The sequence below is a fragment of the Elephantulus edwardii genome, unplaced genomic scaffold (genome assembly GCF_000299155.1).
Source record: "Elephantulus edwardii isolate Elephantulus edwardi_28Jun2011 unplaced genomic scaffold, EleEdw1.0 scaffold00276, whole genome shotgun sequence".
Classification (NCBI taxonomy): Eukaryota; Metazoa; Chordata; class Mammalia; order Macroscelidea; family Macroscelididae; genus Elephantulus; species Elephantulus edwardii.
In genome coordinates, this window is record NW_006400026.1 from 1,929,057 (window position 1) to 1,952,533 (window position 23,477).

At 40.3% G+C, this 23,477-nt stretch overlaps 1 protein-coding gene across 1 annotated transcript in view; it reads left to right on the plus strand.

Annotated features, from left to right (window-relative positions):
• Nucleotides 1-23,477, plus strand: part of LOC102847825 (epidermal growth factor receptor-like) — a 91,202-nt gene that overhangs the window by 59,472 nt on the left and 8,253 nt on the right. The window contains exons 19-21 of the mRNA XM_006900195.1: nt 3,939-4,124; nt 19,942-20,097; nt 22,624-22,699. Of these exons, the coding sequence (XP_006900257.1) occupies nt 3,939-4,124; nt 19,942-20,097; nt 22,624-22,699 (418 nt within the window). The remainder of the gene's footprint in view (nt 1-3,938; nt 4,125-19,941; nt 20,098-22,623; nt 22,700-23,477) is intronic.

Sequence of the window (23,477 nt, forward strand, 5' to 3'; positions counted from 1 at the left end):
TGTGTGTGTGTGTGTGTGTGTGTGTGTATATGTGTGTGTATATAATGTCCATCTTTTTCTCACCCTCATGACCACCATCACTGTCTCTTATCCCTATCCCCTGGACCCTGCAGGCCTGGCCAGATGGTGGGTCTGACCCAGTGGTGGATCTTCTCAAGCAATACTTGGTACACTCAGGCACTTCTCTAGTGTCTGCAGAGAGAGACACTAACTTGTGAAAATCTGTGCTGAAATCAAGGGGTCACTTAGTGAGAGTGAAAAGGCACCCTCTACCTTCTCTCTGTCTTGAAGAGATGAACGTTTTTCACATTTGAAATACTGACTCCAACATTTACATTTTAATGGGAAAAGAGGAGAATTTATGGGTGAAGTTGAGGCTTTTCTAATTTTCATCCACACGGAGAAAAGGTTTCTTCTTGTGGGTGATTTTCAATAAATCTGCTTCCTCAGTCCAAAGAAAATGAGGGGTTTTTTTGTTTTTTTAAAATTTCTTTATTTTTCATTTCAATGAACATCTACAGAGATTTTGGAATTCCATTCATTCATTGTTGCACCCCTCTCCCCGCCCCCCCAGAAAATGAGTTTTTTACAGAAGGGTAACAATGAGGACTATGTTCACCGGTTTGTGTTACATAAAGGATCCTGCTTTGTCAGCATGCCTGAGGTAGTGTCAGTGTCATACTAACAGACCTAGTGATTTTTCCATCATCAGACTTAGTTGGGCCTAGGTAAAGGGTATGGTGCTGAGGGCTTATAACACAGCATACTGTCTACAGAAATGAATCTTGGGAACCAAGTAATCCAAAGCCCCAGTACTGACTATGAACCTAAGAGAGTGAAAATCTGGGCTCTCCAGCTATTCGGAAGGAGTGTTGAGCAATCTCCTCCCATGTTCCTGATTTATAGCCTCTGAAAATCCACTGCAGGATAAGTTATAAGTCAGTTTCAAATGAAAAGCAGTGAGTTTGTCCATTAAAGATGTAAAAGAGAAGTCTGGTGGCCTGGTCTGTAGAGAGTTATGCTGTGGACCCTAAGAAGATGCATCTCTAGCATTTTTAACCTACCAATGGCTCTGAAGGAGAAAGATGGACCATCTCTTTTTGTGTGTGATTTATAGCCTAGGGAACAGACTGGGGGGACAGCCATGAGTTAGTTAGTTCTGACTTGAGAGTGATGAAAAATAGAGGAAATATAAAAGATCTTTTTAAAGTGTTCATTGAACTTGGTGTTTTAGATACCAACCTGTTCTCCCCAGGTACATATTTTGAAATTTGAAACTGTGCTTCGACTCTTTCTCTGGAGATGCCTTTCTTTCTCCCCCTCCCCACCCCCACACGTTTTTCTTTTTTAATTTATTATTAATTTTAATTTCAGTGAAAATTTACAGAGACTTTGGATTTCCATTCATTGATTGTTGTACTTTTATCCTCTCCTAACCCTCCCCCACAGTACACTACCTTCTTCGAAAAGTAAAAGAAAAATTATTTCATTGTTTTACAATCCCTCCCCCTAGGTCCACTCCACTACACAGCCTTCACTCTGGACTCCTGTCATGACACAAATACCTAATCACATATCCCTTTTAAACAGTTTTCTCCCTCATCTGTTTCAGTGCAGCATACATTATTGAACCCATCTTTCTCAGTATCCCCTCAACCCCGATGTCAGTCCTGTTTTACAACAGTGTCACCATGCAGTATTTGTCCTTTTGTGACTGAGATACTTCACTCTGCATAATGTCTTCCAGGGTCACCCATTTTGAATAATATTGCATGAGTTCCTTGTTTTTCAATGCAGCATAGTATTCCATTGTATGAATATACCACAGCTTCTCTATCCATTCGTTTGTTGATGGGAACTTGGGTTGTTTCCACCTCCTTGCTATTGTGGACAAAGCCACGATAAACATGGGTGTACATATATCTGCTTGGATGTCAGTTATGGTCTCTTTGGGGTATATTCCCAATAGTGGAATTGAGAAAGCACCATACCACCTTCCACAGTGTTTGCACCATTTTACACTTTCATCAATGATCAATAATGATTCCAGTTTCTCCACAACCTTACCAGCATTTGTTGCTTGCTGTTCTGTTAAATTTTGCTATTCTGACTGGGGTGAGATGATATCTCATAGTCATTTTCATTTGCATCTCTCTTAGAGCTAGGAATTTTTAACATTTCTTCATGTGTTTGTTAGCCATCTGAATATCTTCTTTGGTGAAGTGTCTGTTCATATCCTGTGCCCATTTTTCAATTGGATTATTACCTTTATCTTGTTGTGGTGCTCAAGTAGTTTATAAATTACGGATATAAGTCCCTTATCTGAAATGTCATTACCAAATACTTTTTCCCAGTCTGTTGCTTCCCTTTTTACCATATTGGGGAAGTTTTTGGATGTGCATAGGGATTTGATTCTTAGAAGGTCCCATCCACCCATTTTATCTTCTCCTGGTTCTAGGTTTTTCAGGATACTTGAAAGACTGTTTATGTTGGAGATTAGAACTTCTAGCATTCTTCCAAGCTTTACTTTAATGAAGATTATAGTCCTTGGTTTTAGTCCTAGGGCCATCATCCACCTTGTGTTGGTTTTTGTATATGGAGTGAGGTGTGGATCTGGCTTGAGTCTTTGCAGATACTTTTCCAATTTTGCCAACACCATTTGTTAACAAGGCTGTCGTTTCCCCACTTCACTGATTTCATCTCCTTGTCGGTTGACAATAGATAGATGGGCTGATCTCTGGATTCTCAATTCTATTCCATTGATCTATGTGTCTGTCATTGTACCAGTACCATGTTGTCTTAAACACCATGGCAATGTAGTAGGATTTGAAATCAGGGAGTAAGATACCTCCTACTTTTCTTCTATTTTTAAGGAGTGTTTTGCTTATTTGGGTCTTCTTTCCATTCCAAATGAAACTGGAGATTGCCTTTTCCATCTCCTTGAAGAGTGAGATTGGTATTTTTATTGAGATTGCATTGAACCTGTAAATTGCCTTTGGTAGTATTGCCATTTTCATAATATTGAGTCTTCCTATCCATGAACAAGGGATATTCTTCCACTTCTCCAGGTCTCTTTTTGTTTCTTGTAGTAATGTTTTGTAATTTTCTTTGAATAGATCCTTTGTGCTTCTGGTTAAATTGACTCCCAAGTATTTAATTTTGTGATTAGCTATTGTGAATGGTATTGTTTTTCTTAGTTCCAACTCTGCATCCTCTTTGTCACTGTAAAGAAATCCAACTGATTATTGTATATTGATCTTGTATTCTTCTACTTTACTGAATTGGTCCATTGTGTCCAGTAGTTTTCTTGCTCAGTCTTTTGGGTTTTCTAAGTATCCTACCATATCATCTGCATAGAGAGATAATTTTACCTCCTCTTTGCCAATTTGGATACCTTTTATTCCCTTCTCTTGTCTTATTGCTATCGCTAAGACTTCCAATACAATATTGAATAAGAGAGGTGATAGTGTGCATCCTTGCCTAGTTCCTGTTCTTAAAGGGAATGCCTTTAACCTCTCTCCATTGAAAACAATGTTCTCTCTCAGGTTTCCATAAATACTTTCTACTATGCTGATGAAATTCTCCTCTAATCCTATTTTGTTGAGTGTTTTAATCAGGAAAGAGTGTTGGATTTTGTCAAATGCCTTTTCTGTATCAATTGATAGGATCATGGGGTTCTTGTTCTTTGCTTTGTTAATGTGATGAATTACATTAATTGTTTTCCTTTTGTTGAACCATCCTTGCATATCTGCTATATATCCCACTTGATCGTGGTAAATTATTTAATTATTACTTTGATGTATCGTTGGATTCTATTGGCCAGTATTTTATTCAGGATTTTTGCATCTATGTTCATGAGAGATATTGGCCTATAGTTTTCTATTTTGGTGGTGTCCTGAGATGCCTTTCCAATGCCATTTTTCCTCTTCTTCTTGCAGGAAGCCTACGTCATGGCCAGTGTGGACAACCCTCACGTTTGCCGGCTGCTGGGCATCTGCCTGACCTCCACAGTCCAACTCATCACACAGCTCATGCCCTTTGGCTGCCTCCTGGACTATGTCCGTGAACACAAGGACAATATTGGCTCCCAGTACCTCCTCAACTGGTGTGTGCAGATTGCAAAGGTAAATCCCGAGACTGCCCAGCTCCCTGGAGCTGTGGCCCTGAAAAGTAGAGAAGTCATTTTGGTCAAATAGCTCCGTGTCCTTCCATTCCTGAGAATGGTAGTGACTATTAGCAAGAACATACAAAGGAAACAGCATAGGGAAAGGAGGAAGAGGGGTGAATAAAGACCAGCTGAAGATCAGTACACATAAATACAAATACACATCAGGGAGCTCTGGTGGCCTAGTAGCAAGAAGCTGCATTGCAATCCCCAAGGTGCACGGTTCAAACCCACCAGATGTTCAACTGGAGAAGGAGGGGCAATCTCCTCTTGTGCCAGTTGTATCCAACTGAACAGTACACACAATCCCGCCCTCCCCCCAAAAAAAACCCTCCAGAAAAAAAAAACAAAACACCACCAAGCTCAGTAAACAAATACAAATACACATGTCACTGGGTAAACTCTTTGTTCTCTGATTGAACACCTCATTATACTGATCTTCAACTGGTCCTGCATCATTGACTAGAAAGCTATAGATACAAATCTTGGTTGTGGCCTTCATTGGCTAAGTGGTCTTCAGCAATTTACTTTTTCTTTTAGCACCTACTTTCTTTGATTGAAAAATGGCTTTTTGCCACCAGTCTTTCTATGCATAAAGGATTAGATAAATTAACCTCTGGGAAGCACCTAAGCACCTATCACAGATTCTAGCATATTAGTTAATCACTAAATATGTTTTTCTCTTTATCCATTCCTTTTCCACATTTTGACTAAACTAAGTTCAAGTAATAAATAAATTCTAACATGAAATACTCATTATGTTGATCTAGTCCCTCCTCCACTTTAATATCTTAGTGCAGCTTTTTCCCCTCTAGCATCTGCTGTTGTTTATGAATTACTTCTCAAAACTTAAAAAAAAAGTATAAACAAACCAAAACAAACTCATTGTTGTCAAGACTGAACCAACTCATAGCTGACCCTCCCACAGTTTTGGGGAGACTGTCAGTTGCACAGCAAGGAGTTGCCCATTTTTCTTTCATGGAGCTTTACTGATGGATGTGAACTACCAGAAAGGCATTGCTTTGGGTTAGCAGTACAATATTTTTTCCTCCCTTTACCTTTGCAGTCTAGGATTAAACGATACCTGACCACTGACATTATTATCAATTAAAATTTATTTGACTTCTGGAATCAGCCTTCAATGGCATGACTTTAAAAATCCATACATAATGCCACTGTTATAAAATAGGACTGCCATGGGAGCTGGGAGAAAACTAAGAAAAGAGGGGATAAATAATCTACACAGCATTGAAACAGATGGGGGAGAGAAATGTATGAAAGGAATATATGATTAGGTATTATTGGCATGACAAAAGTCCAGAATAAGAGCTGTGTATGAAAATGGTCTGTGGGAGAGGGGACTGTATAACAATGAAAGAACTTTTTTCCCCAAAGTAAAGAGTGATCTGAGGGGGGCGGGGGCAGGGAGGAAAATGTGCAACAATGAACTATTGGAAACCCAAATTCTGTATAAACTTACATTAAAATCTCAATTAAAAAATGTTTTGAGAGAAAAACAACCAAAAAAAACCCTTAATATCATAGTGTGTACTACAGAGGAAATGAGTGATTTACTAATTTTCTCTAGGTTGAACTCTCAGTACTTGAAGGTTCTTCAAGACAGTTTTGTACTTACTGTTCTTCAGAAATTTGATCTATTATTAATGCCAACGTGGCACCTTTATTCTTCATTTTTGTTTTCTTTTCTTCATTTGGAATAAATGTAATCAGAGTGTTCCTGAGAAGTAAGGATGATGAGACTTGGTCTCCCATACTTCATACAGGTTTATCTGGAGGGACCAGTCTGTGGTAAAAGATATCATACTTAGAAAGGTAGAGAGTCATTGAAAGAGAAGAAGCCCTTCAATTACATAGATTTATACAAGGATTACCACAGCAGAGGTTGGGAGTATGGCACAGGACTGGGCAGGGGCTCATTCTATGAGTCAGAATCAACTCAGTGGCTCTTAGCAACATTACAAAACACATTATGAATGGTTAACTCTGTGATAAATTTGCTCTTTACTCACAAGATAAGCCTTAATCCGTTGATTTCAGATTGCTATTGTGATGGTTTATCTTTCCCTGGAAGGAAAGGAGAATAACAGTTTCTGCTATTGTTGAGAGTGAAGAATGATCTTGGGTTAGCAAATATTTATCTGAATGCAAAACAATTCTCTTTTTAAAAGTTTAAGTGAAACTTCCCAAAAGCACTTAGTGGTTGACCAGAAATTAGACTCTGGCATTTTTTTCAAAGTAGGATTTATTGATGTATAAATGTCTTATGTTCCTTCACAATGCAATAGACTATCTGGGAAGTTTTCTAAACATAAGTTTAGTAAGTTGGTTACTATAAATGCAACCTTATTGATTGCCCTTACTAAACTGTTAAAAAGATAAATAAAACTATCAGCTAAATCTAAAACCACACCCACTGCCATCCAATTCATTTTTATTTGGGATTCTGAGGCTGCAGATTGTTAGGAGAGAAAACTGCTCATTTAGCCTCTCAATATATTTTGTGCTGTCCTACCCAGTTTCCTTAAATCAACTAGAAAAAAAAAACAAAATTAGAAGTAGAAAAGGAAGATAGGATTGGCAGTGCACCTATGGTGAAAATGGGATGTTGCCTCCCCATATTAATGGTGATCTCATGATTGTGTGATGCACTCACAGCTTGTCCCAGACTCCTAAATAGGCAGAAGACCATTGCAGAAAGGATGTATGATCAAAAGTAGTGTCTCCTCTAGGAAGAGCATACTATTCTAATTGGGGCAACACAGCAGGTGCTCCAGAGTATCGGCACACAGAAAGTTGCTTGCATTAGTTACACGAAGAAACAGACAATGCACCATAACAAATTCAGGTCCAGTTTGGAGTCATTACCCTCACAACTTGAAAAGATTGAGTAGAAATGATGACTCTACAAATCTGAGAGACTTCATGGAGGTCTGCCTGCTTCTGATCTCTCTTGGCTAGTTAAGTTTAGCTGTTTGTCATTGTTGTTATGTACCATTGAATAGGAACTCAGGCTTAACTAAGTGGGCTGAAATTTTTTGCTATATGTTCTCTATCTAGCACTATAATCAAGGGACTCTAAGTTCCTCTTCTGGCCATTTTCATAACCCAAACTCTGCATGGCACATGGCACAAAGTTCTATGTAGATTTCCCCACCCGACTCAGAGCTCTGGTGATCTAGTGGATAGGGAGTTACACTGGCAACCAAAGGCAGGTTTAAATCCACCAGCTGCTCCACAGGAGAAGGATGACCAGTCTCCCCTTATGAAATGTATAGCCTTTCAAAAATCTACTGGAAGATCAACTATGAGTCAGTTCCAACTCAATTGCAATGAGAGTGAGAGAGAGCAAGAGCCAGAGCGCACATCCTAGGAGGGCAGGGTTAGAAACTTTAGTGCCATATCCAAAAGGTGTTTCTCTAACCCAGTTGACAAACACCAGGCCTCAGAGGATGCCGAATAGCAGTTAGTTTGGAGCCTTCATTGGTGTCACCTCCCTTCCTCACACCTGTGCCAAGATGGTAAGTCAGTAACTCCTAGTTAGTTTGTCCATGTTGTACATGTTGTGAATGTTGTCAGGCTGTTCTAGAAAAACAGAAGTTACCTTGGTTGCTCAAGATTTGCAAGGAATATTTTCAGAAACTGATCTTATGGTACCATCACTCACTCACTTACCAGTCAGAAAGCCTAAGTGTAGTTTCCTAAGTTCGTGATGAAAATGCACTTACAAGGAGGTTTTTACTTACTGGGAATAAATTCGTGTCTTAAGAAAATGTATTCATTTTCTCTAGCTACACAAACCAGTTGCTGTGAAGCTACTCCTGGGCTCATGATGACCTCCCAGGAATGTCAGATGAGAATTCTGCTCCATCAGGTTTTTTAATGGTGGATTTTTCGAAAATAGACTGCCAGGGTTTATTAACTATCTCTATGCAAAGGTGTTTGATGGTGTGGATCATAACAAACTGTGGCTGACTCTGAGAAGAATGGGAATACCAGAACACTTGATCGTGCTAATGAGAAAACTCTACTTGCGACCAAGAGGCAGTCATCAGAACAGAGCAAGGAAACACTGCATGGTTCAAAATTGGGAAGGGCGTATGCCGGGGATGTGTCCTGTCTCCATACCTTTTCAATCTGTATGCAGAACAGATTATCCAGGAGACTGGGCTCTATTAGGAGAAATGTGGGGTCAAGATTGGTGGAAGATCTATCAACAGTCTGTGATATGCAGATGATACAACCTTGCTTGCTGAAACTGAGGAGGACCTGAAGTGCTTGCTGCAGAGGGTCAAGAACTGCAGGCTCCAATATGGATTGAGGCTCATTGTCAAGAAGATAAAGATTCTCATCACTGGACCAATTGGCAGCACAGGATGGATGGTGAAGAGATTGAGATTTTTCACTGCTTCAGTTTGCTTGGCTCCACAGTCAACACTCGGCACCAGTAGACAGGAAATTAGAAGACGTATTGCCATGGGAAAGTCTGCTGTTAGGTACCTCTCCAAAGTACTGAAGAGCAATGGTGTCTCTTTGGAGACTAAGGTGCATCTAATACAGGCCATGGTCTTTGCTATCACTTGTTATGCATCAGAGAGTTGGACAATGACCAAGGAGGATAGAAGGAGAATTGATGTCTTTAAGCTGTGGTGCTGGAGAACAGTATTGAGGGAACCATGTGCTGCTAGGAAAACAAACAAACAAATTCATCCTGGAAAGGGTCAAACCAGGCTGCTCCTTGGAGGCAAAGATTCTGAGGCTCTGTCTAACATACTTTGGACATGTAGCAAGGAGGGACAGGTCCTTGGAGAGGGACATCATGCTTGGTAGGGTGGAGGGACAATGCAGAATGGGAAGGCCCCCTATGAGGTGGATTGATTCAGTGACTGGGGTAATCAGGATGGGTGTATCAGAGATGGTGCGATTGGCACAGGACAGAGCATAGTCTAGAGCTGTTGTACATAGGGTCGCTATGAGTCGCAAGTGAATTGATGGCACATAACAACAACAACAACAGGTGAACCAAAACATCTAGCCTTATAATTAGCAGCTGAACATATTAACTGTTCATACCACTTAAGAACTCCTGATACATAAACAATCTCATATCTCCTCAAAACCTGTTTTATAAGATGATAATGGCATAAGATACCATGCTACAAAAAATCTTTGCTGCTTTGGTTTTGAATGAGTTTTCTTCTATACCATACACTTTCCCTTAGAGTGACACCTTGAGTGTGGCAAAGTCTTAGAGTAAAGCCGTTTGTGCTTTAACATGTCCCCAAACTTTTTCTTTGTAAGAAAGATTTCTTGTCACATAATGTAACTTTGTAGGGAGTCCTACATCTAACTCAGAAGCTTTCTGATAATTTGAATCTACCAGAAGCTCTGAGGGAGATAAATAGGCAATCTTGTTTAAAATAAAAGTGGAATAGGAAACATGGCCTGTGCTATGCAGCAACAGCTGAGCTCTTTTAACTTCTCAAAGTGGAAAAGTCCCCATTAGCAACATCCACAATACCAAACCAATTCTCATGGCCTTCACGCTCCCATACCTACATCTAATTCCATCATGGCTCATACTGCTGGTTTATTCAGCACTGGGCCAATAGAAAACATCATGACAGATGGAGAAAAAATTGAAATTGTCAATGATTTTGGCCTACTTGGATCCACAGGCAACACCCTTGGTACCAGCAGTCAGGAGGTCAGAAGGAGTATTGCTTCAGGAAAGTCAGCTATAAAGGACTTCTCCAGAAATGAGTTGTTGTTGTTGTTGTTGTTGTTGTTGTTGTTAAGAGTCATCAAGTGATAGACAACTCATAGCAACGCTATGTCTCTCCAAGTTCATAGAGCTTCCAGAGGCAAGCTATGTTGGAAGTAGATACCAGCAGTCAGGAGATCAGCAGTCAGGAGATCAGGAGGAGTATTGCTTCAAGAAAGTCAGTTATAAAGGACTTCTCCAAAGTACTGCAGAGTAATGATGTCAGTTTAAAGACTAGGGTGTCCCTGATTCAAGCCATGGTCTTTCCAGTCACCTGCTCTACATCTGAAAGTTGAACAATGCGTAAAGATGACAAGAAGAATTGATGTTTTTGAGTGTAGTATTGGAGAAGAATACTAAATATACCATGGACTTCCAAAAGAACAAACAGATACTTCTTAGAGAACGTGTAACCAGAGTGCTCCTTAGAGGCAAGGATAGTGAAGCTTTTTCTCACATGCTTGGGCCATGTTGTTAGGAGAAGCTAGCCCTTGGAAAGGACCATCATGCTTAGAAAGATACAAGGTCAGTGAAAGAGAGGAAGACTCTTAACAAGATGGATAATACAGTGACTGGTAATGTGCTTAAGTGTGTCAGAAATGATAAAGATGGCACAGGATAGGACAGGGTTCAGATCTGTTGTTCATATGGTCTCTACACCACTCCACAAAACCTAACAACAACAGGGATTATTGTGAAAGGAGAAACTGACTTGTTCTGTGAAATTTTAAATAGAAAAAAAAATCTTGATTAGGTTCTGATATGACTCTTTAACCACCATGGTCTTAGTTCTTATTCTTATTCTCCTAGCTTTTCCTTGCACCAGGTCAGGATATGTTTCAAGGGTCAGCCTGCTACCTCCCATTACTAATTGTGGTCTTAGATTGGTAACTCAGCACCCAGACTCTTTCCTGCTTACAACACATCAGAAGACTGATAAAGCAACAATTCTGCTCGCTGACATCAAGTGGTTTCCAACTCATAGGGACCCTTCATTGGGTTTCCTGGGTAATAAATCATTACCAGGATGAAACAGTCTGTTTTTCTCCTGAGGTGATGCTGGTAAATTCCAACCACTGGACACTGTCTTTGGGTTAGCAGTGCAATTTACTATAGACTGTGCAGGCTAAAAAAGCTGGACCAAGGAAGCATCCTTATTCATACAGTAAAAACAACTCTGCATGTGTTTGATGCATGTGGTCTGTGCTATTGGAGTGGGAACTAAAGTTTACAGAATTAATAATTTACAAAAAATCATCAAGGATGTTAATGGCAAGATCTCTGAAAGTGAGAAGTTGGCTGTGACAACACATCAGTGAGGGAACTCTCGTAGCCTAGTGCAAAGTAGCTGTGCTGCAAACCCAAAGGCACAAGGTCCAAATCCACCAACTGCTCCAGAAAAGAAGGATGGGCAGTCTCCTCTCATATTGTGCTGCCTCTGAAAACCTGCTACAGGGTCAGCTATGAGTCAGTTCTGAGTAGACAGCACACAACAACTAAATATCATAGGATTCCACATGATCAGTTTAAGACACATGTAATTTGGTTTGTTAAGCATGGTCCCAGGACAGTAAGAGCACAGGCATTTCTGGTAACCTATTAAAAAAATAACTTTCTCAGTTATGTCTATTTCTGGGGTCCATTGTAAAGATTAGGGATCTCTGCTGGCCTAGTTCATAGGAAATTATACTGCTAACTCAAGGCCACACCTCTGAGAGTCCAAACACACCAGCAGCTCCACAGGAAAAATATAAGCGTTCTCTTCCCCTGTGATTTATAGCCACAGAGACCCATTGAGGGTCAGCTATGAGTCAGTTCTGACTCAGCAGCACTGAATATGATTATTAAGGTGAGCTGATAATGTGAGGCATCAAGATCCTTTGAATACTAGCTATTACATCTTGAGCAGTTTGACTATAATGAAAAAGACTCTTCCTTAGGGCATATGGCCAGATGGGCATCAAGATTAAGAGAGTTGATGATGGAAAGGCAACTTTAAATATTTAGCATGAATTCCAGACTCTTGTCAAGGCTTTAAAATGGAGTTAAGGCTGTACTTTTAGATAAGATAGTCTATATGGAGTTATGCAGCTAATCCAACGATAATACCTCTCTTGTCATTTGAACACCAGTGTTCCAAGAGAAAAAGAAGGGAAGTCTCCTCTTATGTGGTTTATACCTTCCAGAAAACTTACTGGAGGGTCAGCTGTGAGACTGTTCCACCTTGACAGCAAAGAAGGAGGAAATGACTTTTAATACCACACACTTAAGTATTTCTAGTTTTAAACTTCTTTGAGTCTTCAGGCTAATAAGTAGCAGAAATATGATCTGAACACACACAGCCTTATTCCCAAGACATTCTCTTAACCAGCACCTGATATGCTGGTTCAGGGTAGAATTTGGGACAGTTGTCATCACTCTCCACCTTTCTTTGCCTAATAGCATTCCAGAGCCATACTGTCTTTGTTTGAGATTAGTTAATTCTGAAATTTTCTGCTTCTTCTAAGAGCAGGAACTTATTGGCCAATTTTGCTGTTTACTATACCAAAACCTGGTGCTGGTTTTTCCACTTAATTTTGTTGAGGGCTGTCAACCCACTTCCTACTCAGTAATCTTACAGGATAGACTAGAACTGTGCCCAGACGGTTTCCAAGGCTATAAGTCTCTGTGGAAGGAGGCTGTTGCCGTTTTCTCCACTTCCAGCTACCTACCTTGAGTTAGTAGCTGAGCACTGAAGCATAGTGTACTTCCTACTTCCTGCTGTTTCCATAGCCACCAGTCAATATGCACCTGGGCATTGCCACATGTGATTTATAAAGTAAAATCTTAATAGATCCTGTTCCAGCATGTCCCCCTGAAGTCTTCCCGTGCATGGTAAATTCCTACAGGCTCTGAGAAACCTACTCTACAGGTCCATTCCCACCACTCTGGAATTCTTTCTCCTAATCCCATACTCTTCTTTCGCACATATAGGTCCAGATTAGCCCTTGAAATTCCCTTTTAACCTCAGTATTTCAAGATGCCTCCGGTCTGTCTTGTAATAATTAATAACAACAACAAATGTACATATAGTCCCTAGATTAGAAATGTCATCCATCTGTTCCTAAGTAGTCTTCAAGCCTAAGTCTTTAAGTTGAATCTGTGGGTAAGTTCAAAGAAGTGCATACAGTTTGAGGTTTTTTGGTTTTGGTGTTTTGTTGTTATTTTTTTTAGCCTTTTAGTGAGGGGAAAAAAAATATTCCAACCCTGTCCAGTGAGCTAAAAGCTGCATGATGCAGCTGATGAAGGCAATTGTGATGAAGATTTTGTCTTTAATTCAAGTTTTTATTTCAGTCATTTCAAAGTGAAGACAAATTTATATAACAAAAAGGACAAGTGCAAGTTGTCTGTTAATCATATATGCATTATCAGGGGACTGCCTGTGTACTAAGTTAAATTACAGTGAGATTTCTAGGAGCTCAGGAAATGAACTCTGATTTCATTTCTCTCCCTAAGCGGCCCCACTGAGAGTAGACATATTCTTGTATTACTTCCTGTGGCGTCTCTGTTTTGATTCTGTTCATAAGTAATGTTATGGCTTTTATCTTTGATGACTGGTTAAAATATAACTGTTCAGGACACTGACAACTGCCTCAAGACCATGTGGGGCAGAGACAAATGAATCATCAAGTTTTATCTAAGATCAAATGGACCCGAAATATGCTCAAGCTCCTGGGTCACTAGCTGTGAGCTCCAGAATGCGAGCCACCCTTACCTCCTCTTTCCAAGACTGATATGGTCCTGGGAAAGCTGCTCTGGCTGTTAAAACCACATTGGTTCTTTATGAACTTGGACTTGAGAGGATGTGATAGTGGTTTGGAGGAAGAGCTTAATTAGATATGTTAGATTCATACTCAGCACATAGTGAACTCTGATGGGCTACTGGTAAGAAGTTGTGCTGCAACCCCAAAAGCACATAGTTCAAATCCACCGTCTCCTTCATAGTTCAGGAATGATTTCAGCTTCTGAAAACCGACTGGAGTGTCAATTATGAATTTATGAAAGCAAACAACTTAATGGAATAGAGCCAAGGTGCTGGACCTTTTTTTTTTTCTTTCTTTTTTTTTTTTCTTTTCAGTCCTCATATCCTGATTCAGTTGGCAAGTGACTCTTAGAAGCCTCAGCAGGCTGGTCAGCAGATATGATACACATGTTGATCCTGGGGAGATAGAGAACTTGGGTCGCCTAGTCACCTCATCAGGGCTCTGATACAAATGTGAGGGTTGCAGGAGCCAAATAGATCTCTTTGTGAATGCATTTAAAATGTCTGGCTCAGTCTATGCTCAGAGAGTAAGCATTGTCACTCATTCATTCACTCAGTCATCCCTTCATTCATCAAACTTGCAAAATTGCTTTCTGTCTGCCAAGTTCTCTTTTAGGCACTGAGCAATTTCAAGACTTGTGGACATTAGTAATGGTTGTTAAATTAAGCTGGAAAGACCCTCTGTATTCCCTTGTGGGAATAATGAAATTTTAGAAAACATCTATTTTAAATAAGGGTGGAAGAGATGGTCTCCTTTGTCGAGGGACATGGGTACTATTTACCAGGGCATTTGTGTTAAACAGCTCCATAGTGCCTAATGCAGAGTCTTCAGGAAATGCATGATAAGGCCGGAATGAAAGTGGGAAAGCCAGGGGAGGAGAGAGACACAGAGACAGAAGACAGTTAATTGCTGAAGCTTGGAATGCAGATGCTAAGTTTAGCAAGAAACCAAGCACAGTTGGATCCCTTTTTAATAGATAAGAGGTCACCATATATAATAAAGATCTTCTTTTTAGAGTGTCAGCTATGAGTCAGTTTTAATTCAAGGGCAATGGCTTTGAGTTGTTTCTTCTTTTTTAAAGTGACAGAAATACCAGAGTAGAGGACACAGTCAGTGAATGACCCAGGAAGTAAAGGGGAGATGAAAGGAACAAGATTTAAAAGGGAGATCACAAGTTGAGGTGACTAGGAATGCTAAGTCCTTGCTCTGCAGTCTTCTCAGCCTCTGGTTCTTCCCTCCTGTCATCACCCAGCACCCTCAGATAGTAGTTCCCACTTGGGAAGTGCTTACTGTTCCAGAGAAGAGCCTGTGCGTTTACTCTTGCTTAGACATGAGCTTCTTTGGCCACATAGGCACATGGGACATGAAGGAGAATATTTTAATCAGACATTATCTCAACTATTCAAGAACTTTCTAGATAAGACAAAGGAGAAGGCTTTAGTCATGTGTATATGAGACATGGGAAACAACCATGTTTTTCCTAAGAAGAGATAAGCATTAAAGGCCTCAAAAATAGCACTAAAAAAAAATTAAAGAAAAAAATAGCATTCCGCGAACTGCTGATAGCTTCTTTATGAATTCTGCTTTCATGATATGATGGATTTTTGTTCTGAAAGGAGAAATTTCTAAAATTTACTCTGCTATCCCAAAGCAATGGAAAAATTTCACTCAACATATTAAAAAAAGAATTTGGAAGGCTATTTTGGAATATGTCTTTATCTGTGAGTAATTCCTTTATGTTGTTGTTGTTGTTGTTGCTGTTAGGTTCCAGCAGGTCCAGTATGACTCCTAATGTTCCTGTGAAAAACAGATCTGAACACTGTCCTATCCTGTGCCATCCTCACAATCTCTGACATTGCTGTAGTCACTGTTATCAATCCATCTGTTTAAAGTGTCTTCCTGTATTTCACCAACTCTCCACCTTTTAAGCATGATGTCCTTTTCCAAGGTATAACCTCTCCTAACAGCATGCTCAAAGTATGTGAGATGAGGCTTCACCATCCTTACCTCCAAGGACCACTCTTGGTGTATTTTCTCCAGAACATACCTGTTTATTCTTTTGGCAGACCATGGGGTATTCAGTACTCTTCTCCAATATCACAGCTCAAAGGTATCTATTCTTCTTCTGCCATTCTTATTAATAGCTCAGTTCTCAGATGCATAGCTTGTAATTGAAAACACCATAACTTTAATCAGGTGCACTTTAGTCTTCAAACTGACATTGTAGCTCCTCAGTAATTTGGAGAGATCTCTGACTGCAGACCTTCCCAGTGCAATACGTTTCCTGATCTCCTGATTGCTAGTACCAAGTATGTTGATTGTAGACGCAAGAAAGGTTAATTTTTTTTTTTACAATTTCAGTTTTTTCTCCATTTATCATGATGTTGCCTCCTGGTCTGGCGGTGAAGATTGTTATCCTCTTGATAGTAACCCACAGTGAAGGTTGTAGCTTTTGTTCTTCTACAGCAAGTGCTCTGAGGTCTCCTAACTTTCAGCAAGTAAGGTCCTGTCACCTGCGTACTGAGACTTTTTCCAATCCTGATGTCACAGTTGTCTTCATAGAGGCCAGCTTCTCAAATGATTTACTCAGAATACAAATTGAATAGGTATGAAGAAGGTGTGTGCTGACACCTTTCCTGATTTTAAATCATGCAGTGTTCCTTTGCTTCATTCAGACAACAGCTTCTTTGTCTAGATATAGGTTTAGTATGAGCATAATTAAGTATTCTAGGATTCCCTTCTTTCTCAATGTTAGTCATAATTTGTTGCCATTCACATAATCAGATGCCTTTGCATCAATAAAACATGATTAGACACTCTTTCGGTTTTAGCCAGGATCCATTTGACATCAACAGTGATTTCCTTGGTCCCATAGCCTCTTCTGGAAATATCTAAATGAAGCTTGAACTTCTGGCTGTTCTCTGTCAATATACTGACTGTTCTGACCATTTTTGGATGATCTTCAGGAATAATTTTGCTTGTATATGATATTAATGAAAAGATTTGACAATTTCCACATACTATTAGATCAACTTTAGACAGCTGTCCTCCAAACCTCCAGGCATAGACTGGTAAACATGTCCAGGGCTACATCTGTTAGTTGAAACATGTAAATTAGTATCCCATCAATTCCTCAGGGCTTATTTTTTGCCAATACCCTCAGTGCAGTTTGAACTTCTTCCTTCATAATCATTAAGTATTGATCATATATACTTCCTGAAATTTTTCAGTATCATTGTTGTTGTTATTCAATGCTGTCAAGTCAAGTACGACTCATAGTGACCCTATGAACAAAAGATTTGAACCCTGTTCTATCCTGTGCCATCCTCACCCTTTTTGACACACAAGAGCCCATTGCAGTAGTCACCCATCAGTCCACTTGTTCAAGGTTCTTCCTCTCCTTCACCAATCCTTCACCATTCCTAGCATCATGCCCTTCTCCAAGGAATAGCCGCCCTCCTAGCAACATGCCCAAAGTATGTGAGGTGAAGCCTCTTGATTCTTGCCTCCAAAAAGGCACTCTAGCTGCACCTTCTCCAAGATGTATGTGCTGGTTCTTTTAGCTATCCATGAGATGTTCAGTGCTCTTCTCCAACACCACAGCTCAAAGGCATCAGTTCTTCATCTTATTCACTGTCCAGCTTTCAGATGCAAAGCAAGTGATCAGAAAGACTGTGGCCTGAATTAGATGCACCTTAGTCCTCAAACTGACATCATTATTCCTCAATAATTTGGAGAGGTTCCTAACTACAGATTTTCCCAGTGCAATACATCTTCTTATTTCCTGACTGCTAAAATGTGTAAATTGTGGATTCAAGCAAGATGGAGTTGTTGACAGTTTAAATCTCTTCTCCATCTATCATGATGTTGCCTATCGGTCCATTGGTAAGAATTTTTTTTTTTACATTGAGATCCAGTTCATACTGAAGACTGCAGTACTTGATCTTCTGCAACAAACACTTCAAGTCCTCCTCAATTTCAGCAAGCAAGGCTTAGTCATCTGCATAATGCAGGTTATCACTGAGTCTCCCTCCAATCTTGATGCCACATTCCTCTTCATAGAGTCCAACTTCTTAAATAATTTGCTCAGCATACAGATAAAATAGGTATAGAGAGAAAATACAACCCTAACATACACCCTACTTAATCTTAAACCATGCAGTGTTCCCTTGCTGTTCACACAGCAGACTCCTGGCCTGGGTATAGGTTACACATGAGCTCAATTGAGTGCTTTGGAACTCCCATACTTATCAATGTCATCTTCAACTTATAGACCAATTCTTTTTGGTACAAGGACTGTATATTCTTTTTCTTTTCCTTTGCTGCTTCTAGAAAATTCCAAGATTTTTCACAGAAGTGCTGCTAAGCTAAGTTAGTGATATTCATTCATTTCTATATGGTATGTTGAGTCACCCTTGACTGTTTCATACTTTGTGTGGAGACTACAAAGTCATGGAGCAGTGTGGCCCCTTGGAGTCCTCGTTGTTCTTATGTGCCATTAAGTCACCTGTGACTCATAGCAATTCTGTGTGCATTAGCTCTGAACCCTGCCCTATCTTGAGCCAATCCCATTGTCTCTGCTAGACCCACTCTCATTTCTGCAGTCACTCAGTCAATTCATTTCAGCCAGAATCTTCCTCTCCTGTGCAATCCCTCCACCCTTCCAAGCATGATGTCCTTCTCCAAGGACTGGTCTCTCCTGGCAACATGCCCAAAACATGTCAGGTAGAGCTTTAAAATCGTTGCCTCCAGGAAGCTGCCTGGTTTCACTCTTTCTAGGACAGACCTGTTTGTTCGGCTAGCAGTCCACAATATTTTCAACACTCTCTTCAGCACCAAAACTCAAAGATATCATCCTTAGTTACTGTCAAGCTCTCAGATGCATAGCAAGTAATTGTGAGGTCCTTGGCCTGGATTAGGCACACTTTAGTCTCCAGACTGACATTGTTGCTTTTCAGTACTTTAGAAAGAACCCTAACTAGACTTTCCCAATGTAATTTGTCTTTTGTTTTCTTGACTGCTGATGCCAAGAGTATTGATTGTGGAGATATTGATTTTGGGATTTGGGTACTAGCCAAATAACCAGAAGAGGCATTGTGTGAGGCACCACAAAATTACCTGAAGGTGCCATATGAACAAGTAGAAGAGAGTTGGATAATGTCTGATTTCTATACTTAGGGCCCTTACCAACCAGCCTACTCTTTTCAGCCTGCCAGTCTCCTCACAGAAAGGCTTGGGCTGCTAAGTGCATCTTAACAGACTGGCACTTAGGAAAGTCCAAGGGAGCTTAGCTCAGCTAGACAGGTTTGAAGATGAATCCAGAAGTGGCCAGTCTACCTGGAGGGAGGAGAGTGAGAAAGACAAGGTGACTAGAAAAAACTGTGGGCAAGGGCTGTGGTTTAAATGCAGTGTTTCACTGTGCTGGCATTATGTTATTCTACTAGAGATTCAAGTTACAGGAGAATTGTGAAGGCACCCAGGGAGGAAGTAGGGGATACATCTTATGAAACCATGTTGAGTATGAAAATCTTTCCTCACTGTGAATTGTATAAGATAGTCCAAAGGAACATGGCTTAATAACCTTGAGTCTGATAGCCAGACATGGCACAGGAGCAGTTTGAGGGCCAGCCTCAGACTCAGAGCTCCTGCCTTGTTGCTGGTCCTTCCTAATTGGTACTGTTGTGCTTTTAACTTGAATATGAAGGAAATTAATGAATCCTAAGCTAGCAGGAGCGGCATCCACTTCCAAAATGGCTTGCCTCCAGAAACTCTACGTACGAACAGTGCTCAGGCTGTTTGTTCATAGGGTCACTATGAGTCATCTACGACTTGACAGCATTAAACAACAACAAGCTAGATAGACCTGCATATATTTATCTTATTCGTGCATGGTTTACTGCCTCTGAAAATCCACTGTAGGGTCACCGTTGGGTCAGTCCAGACTTGATGATAACACAACAACAACGATTCGTGAATGCAGATGCTAAATGTTATCAGTAACATTTACTGTTGCACAAGTTGCTGTGTTTGTTAGAGGAAGGGCTGCAGGGACTCAGTCCTAGTCCTGTCCTTGAGGTGCTCTTGAGCCAGCATGATTTACATCCTGGTCTAGCTGCTGTCCACGAGGTATATTTTTGAGTGTCGAGGCTCTGCTCTCCTGACTGTGCCTCACTATCTGCCTTGGGTTTCAGGGCATGAACTACCTGGAAGACCGCCGCCTGGTGCACCGTGACCTGGCTGCCAGGAATGTTCTGGTAAAGACTCCACAGCATGTGAAGATCACAGATTTCGGGCTGGCCAAGCTGCTCGGTGCTGAGGAGAAGGAGTATCATGCCGAAGGAGGCAAGGTAAGGAGATGGCTGGCTCCATGTGTCCACCATACAGACATAGCACATTCTCAGAACATTCTGGATGAAACCACCACAGCAGTCATCACGATCTGGTCGGGCTGGAGTCTCCAGATACAGAAGGGGAGATACTTTGGGAGCAAAGTCTCCTACAGAGGGACAAAAGAGGTTTCTGTCCAGGTGCAGAGGCAAAAGTAGTCCAGCTTCGTCTCCAGGTGATAGTTATCAATGGATAGGTTTCAGTCTCCAGTCCAGGAAACAAGTTCTCTTCAGAAGCACCCTTGGGAAATGTCCTGATTTAGGGGCTCACTGCTGCTGAGACCATTTAAGAAACAACCCCTACCAAAAGCAATCTACACATTCAATGCAATCCCAGTACAAATACCAATTCCATTCTTCAACGAGATGCAAAAGACAATCTCCAATTTTATTTGGAAGGGAAGGGGACCACAAATAATCAAAGCTCTCCTTAAAAACAGAAACAAGGTAGGAGGCGTCTCACTCCCTGATTTCAAATCCTACTACACTGTTGTGGTGGTCAAGACAGTGTGGTACTGGTAAAATGACAGACACATTGATCAGTGTAATAGAATGGAGAACCCAGAAAGCAAACCATCTACCTATGGTTAACTGATTTTTGCCAAGTAGATGAAATCAGTTAAGTGGGGAAATGACACCCTTTTTAACAAATGGTCTTGGCAAAATTGGAAAACCATCTTCAGAAAACTCAAACAAGACTCACACCTCACACCATACACAAAAACCAACTCAAAGTGGATCAAGGCCGTAGGAATAAAACCAAGGACTATAAACTTCATTAAAGAAAAGCTTCAAAGAACCCTGGAGCACTAATCCACAACATGAACAGTCTTTAAAGCATCCTGAAAAACCTACAACTAGGGGAGGATAAAATAGATGAATGGGACTTTCTAAGAATAAAATCCCTATGCATATCCAAAAACTTCTTCAACAGGGTAAAATGGGAAGTCAACAGACTGGGAAGATATATTTGGTAATGACATGTCAGATAAGGGGCTTATAGCTAGAATTTATAAAATACTCAAACACCATAACAAGATAAACAACCCAGTTACAAAATGGGCACAGGATATGAACAGACACTTCATCAAAGAAGACATTCAGATGGTAAAAAAACACATGAATAAATACTCAAAATCCCCAGCTCTAAAAGAGATGCAAATCAAAACAGCTATGAGATACGTTCTCACTCCAGTAAGAACAGCAATTCTGGAACCCCTATTCAATGTTGGTGGGAGTGTAAAATGGTACAACCACTATGGAAGGCAGTATGGCACTTTCTCAAAAAGTTTGAAATGGAAATACCAATGACCCAGCAATTCCACTACTGGAAATATACCATAAAGAAACCAGAACTGCCACCCAAGCAGATATATACACACCCATGTTTATTTTGGCTTTGTTCCCAATAACAAAGAGTTGGAAACAACCCAAGTGCCCATCAACAAACAAATGGATAGAGAAGCCATGGTATATTCACACAGTGGAGTATTTCACAGCACTGAAAAAGACAAAGAACACATTAAATATTATACAAAATGGATGACGATGGAGGACATTGTGCTGAGTGAAATATTTCAGTCACAAAAAGACAAATACTGCATAATGACACTGTTATGGAACAGGACTAATATGGGGGATGGGGGAAACTAAGAAGAGATAAATATTGTACATGGCATTGAAACAGACAAGGGAGAGAAAGTATAAAATGAATATATGATTAGGTATTATTGCCATGATAAGAGTTCAGTAGTAAAGTGGTCTGGTTCAGGTGGGAGGGTACTTCATTAAAATGGAAGAACTTTTTTTTCCCAAAGAAAAAACTAACTGAGGGGGGAGGGGAGATGGGAGGAAAATGTATAACAATGTATGAATGGAAATCTAAGTTCTTTATAAACTCCAATTACAATCTAAAAAGAAATATAAACAGGAACGCTCCTTGTGTTGTTTTGAAAAGCTCCCTGGTTCTTTGTAACTCATGCTGGGGACTTGCACTGCTGTGATAGCTCCCTTCTCACTGCCTTACTGGAGGGCTACTTTGGATAGAGAGATGAAGTCTCCATTTAGACTTTTGAGGTTCTCTCATATCACCCTTTGCTCTGTGTGTGTGGCCCAAGCAACTATGCACTCTGTGGCCATAGACAGTGTAATGCATGTGCTAAGTAATTGGACCACAGCAAAGACCAGGCCCTGAGTCACCAGCAACTGTGCTCAGCTCGGCTGGATGACCCAGAGTGTCAGGTGTCCCTACTGTCATGGTCATGGAGCCCACTGGGAGCAGACAGAGCAGCCCAGATCTGTCTCCCTTTAAACCTGTTCTTCAAGCTGGGAAGGGAGCCCAGAGGAAGAGGACTGACTGCTCTGCCACATTAGTCACCTGAAATTAGTACCAAAAAAAGTATGGAAATTAGTACCAGTATGATTTAATTCTTTTCTACAGAGGGCAGATAACAGTTGTCTTAACATTTTATCTCTCATTACCACAAGGTTCCTATTAAATGGATGGCTCTGGAATCAATTTTACACCGAATTTATACCCATCAAAGTGACGTCTGGAGCTATGGTGAGTCAGGATCTTGCTGCTGTTGAGTTTGTGCTGAGGTTGAGCTGGGTTTCTTATTTGTTCATTTACATTATATGCTTTGTCATCCCGGAATTTTTTTTCTATAATTATATTTTATTAATTTTCATAAACATTTACAGAGATTTTGGGTTTCCATTCATTCATTGTTGCACTATTCTCTCTACCCCCAGAATTTTTTTCTCCAGATAATGGCTGATAGTAATAATGCAATTGCTGACTATTACACTAAGAAATAAATAACAAAGAAAATTAAGTCTAACCCTCTAGTAATGAGATGTTGATGAGCTTGTCTGAAAGAAAGAGGAAAGGGAGAGGGAAGGTGAACGAGAAACCTTTGAAATCAAACAAAATTTTGCCTTTTGCCATAACAATGAAATAAATCAAAGGAAAGTGAGAAATGAGGTTTCATAGAGAAGTGTTTCTAGAATTGTATTATTTAGGCTGCTGTTCTATGCAGCATATGGCTATTACTTGTTACTCACTGCTGTTGTATATTAGTGTTACTGGCTTGACAAAAAATTATGTTTTGTGGATATGCTTAAGGAGATAGCTGTTGCTTCCCTTCTACTGAGGACTCTTGGATGGAGATGTATTTTTCTGCTGCATAATGCTCACAGTGGCAGCCTGTGCTCTGGCTTACCAGGAACTCTTCTTTTGATTGAAATTCTATTTTTTTATCAGTGTGTTTATTGAAAATCACTGATCCTGACTCATTATGACTCATAAAGAGCAAAAAGTATGTAAACTTTTAAGGAAC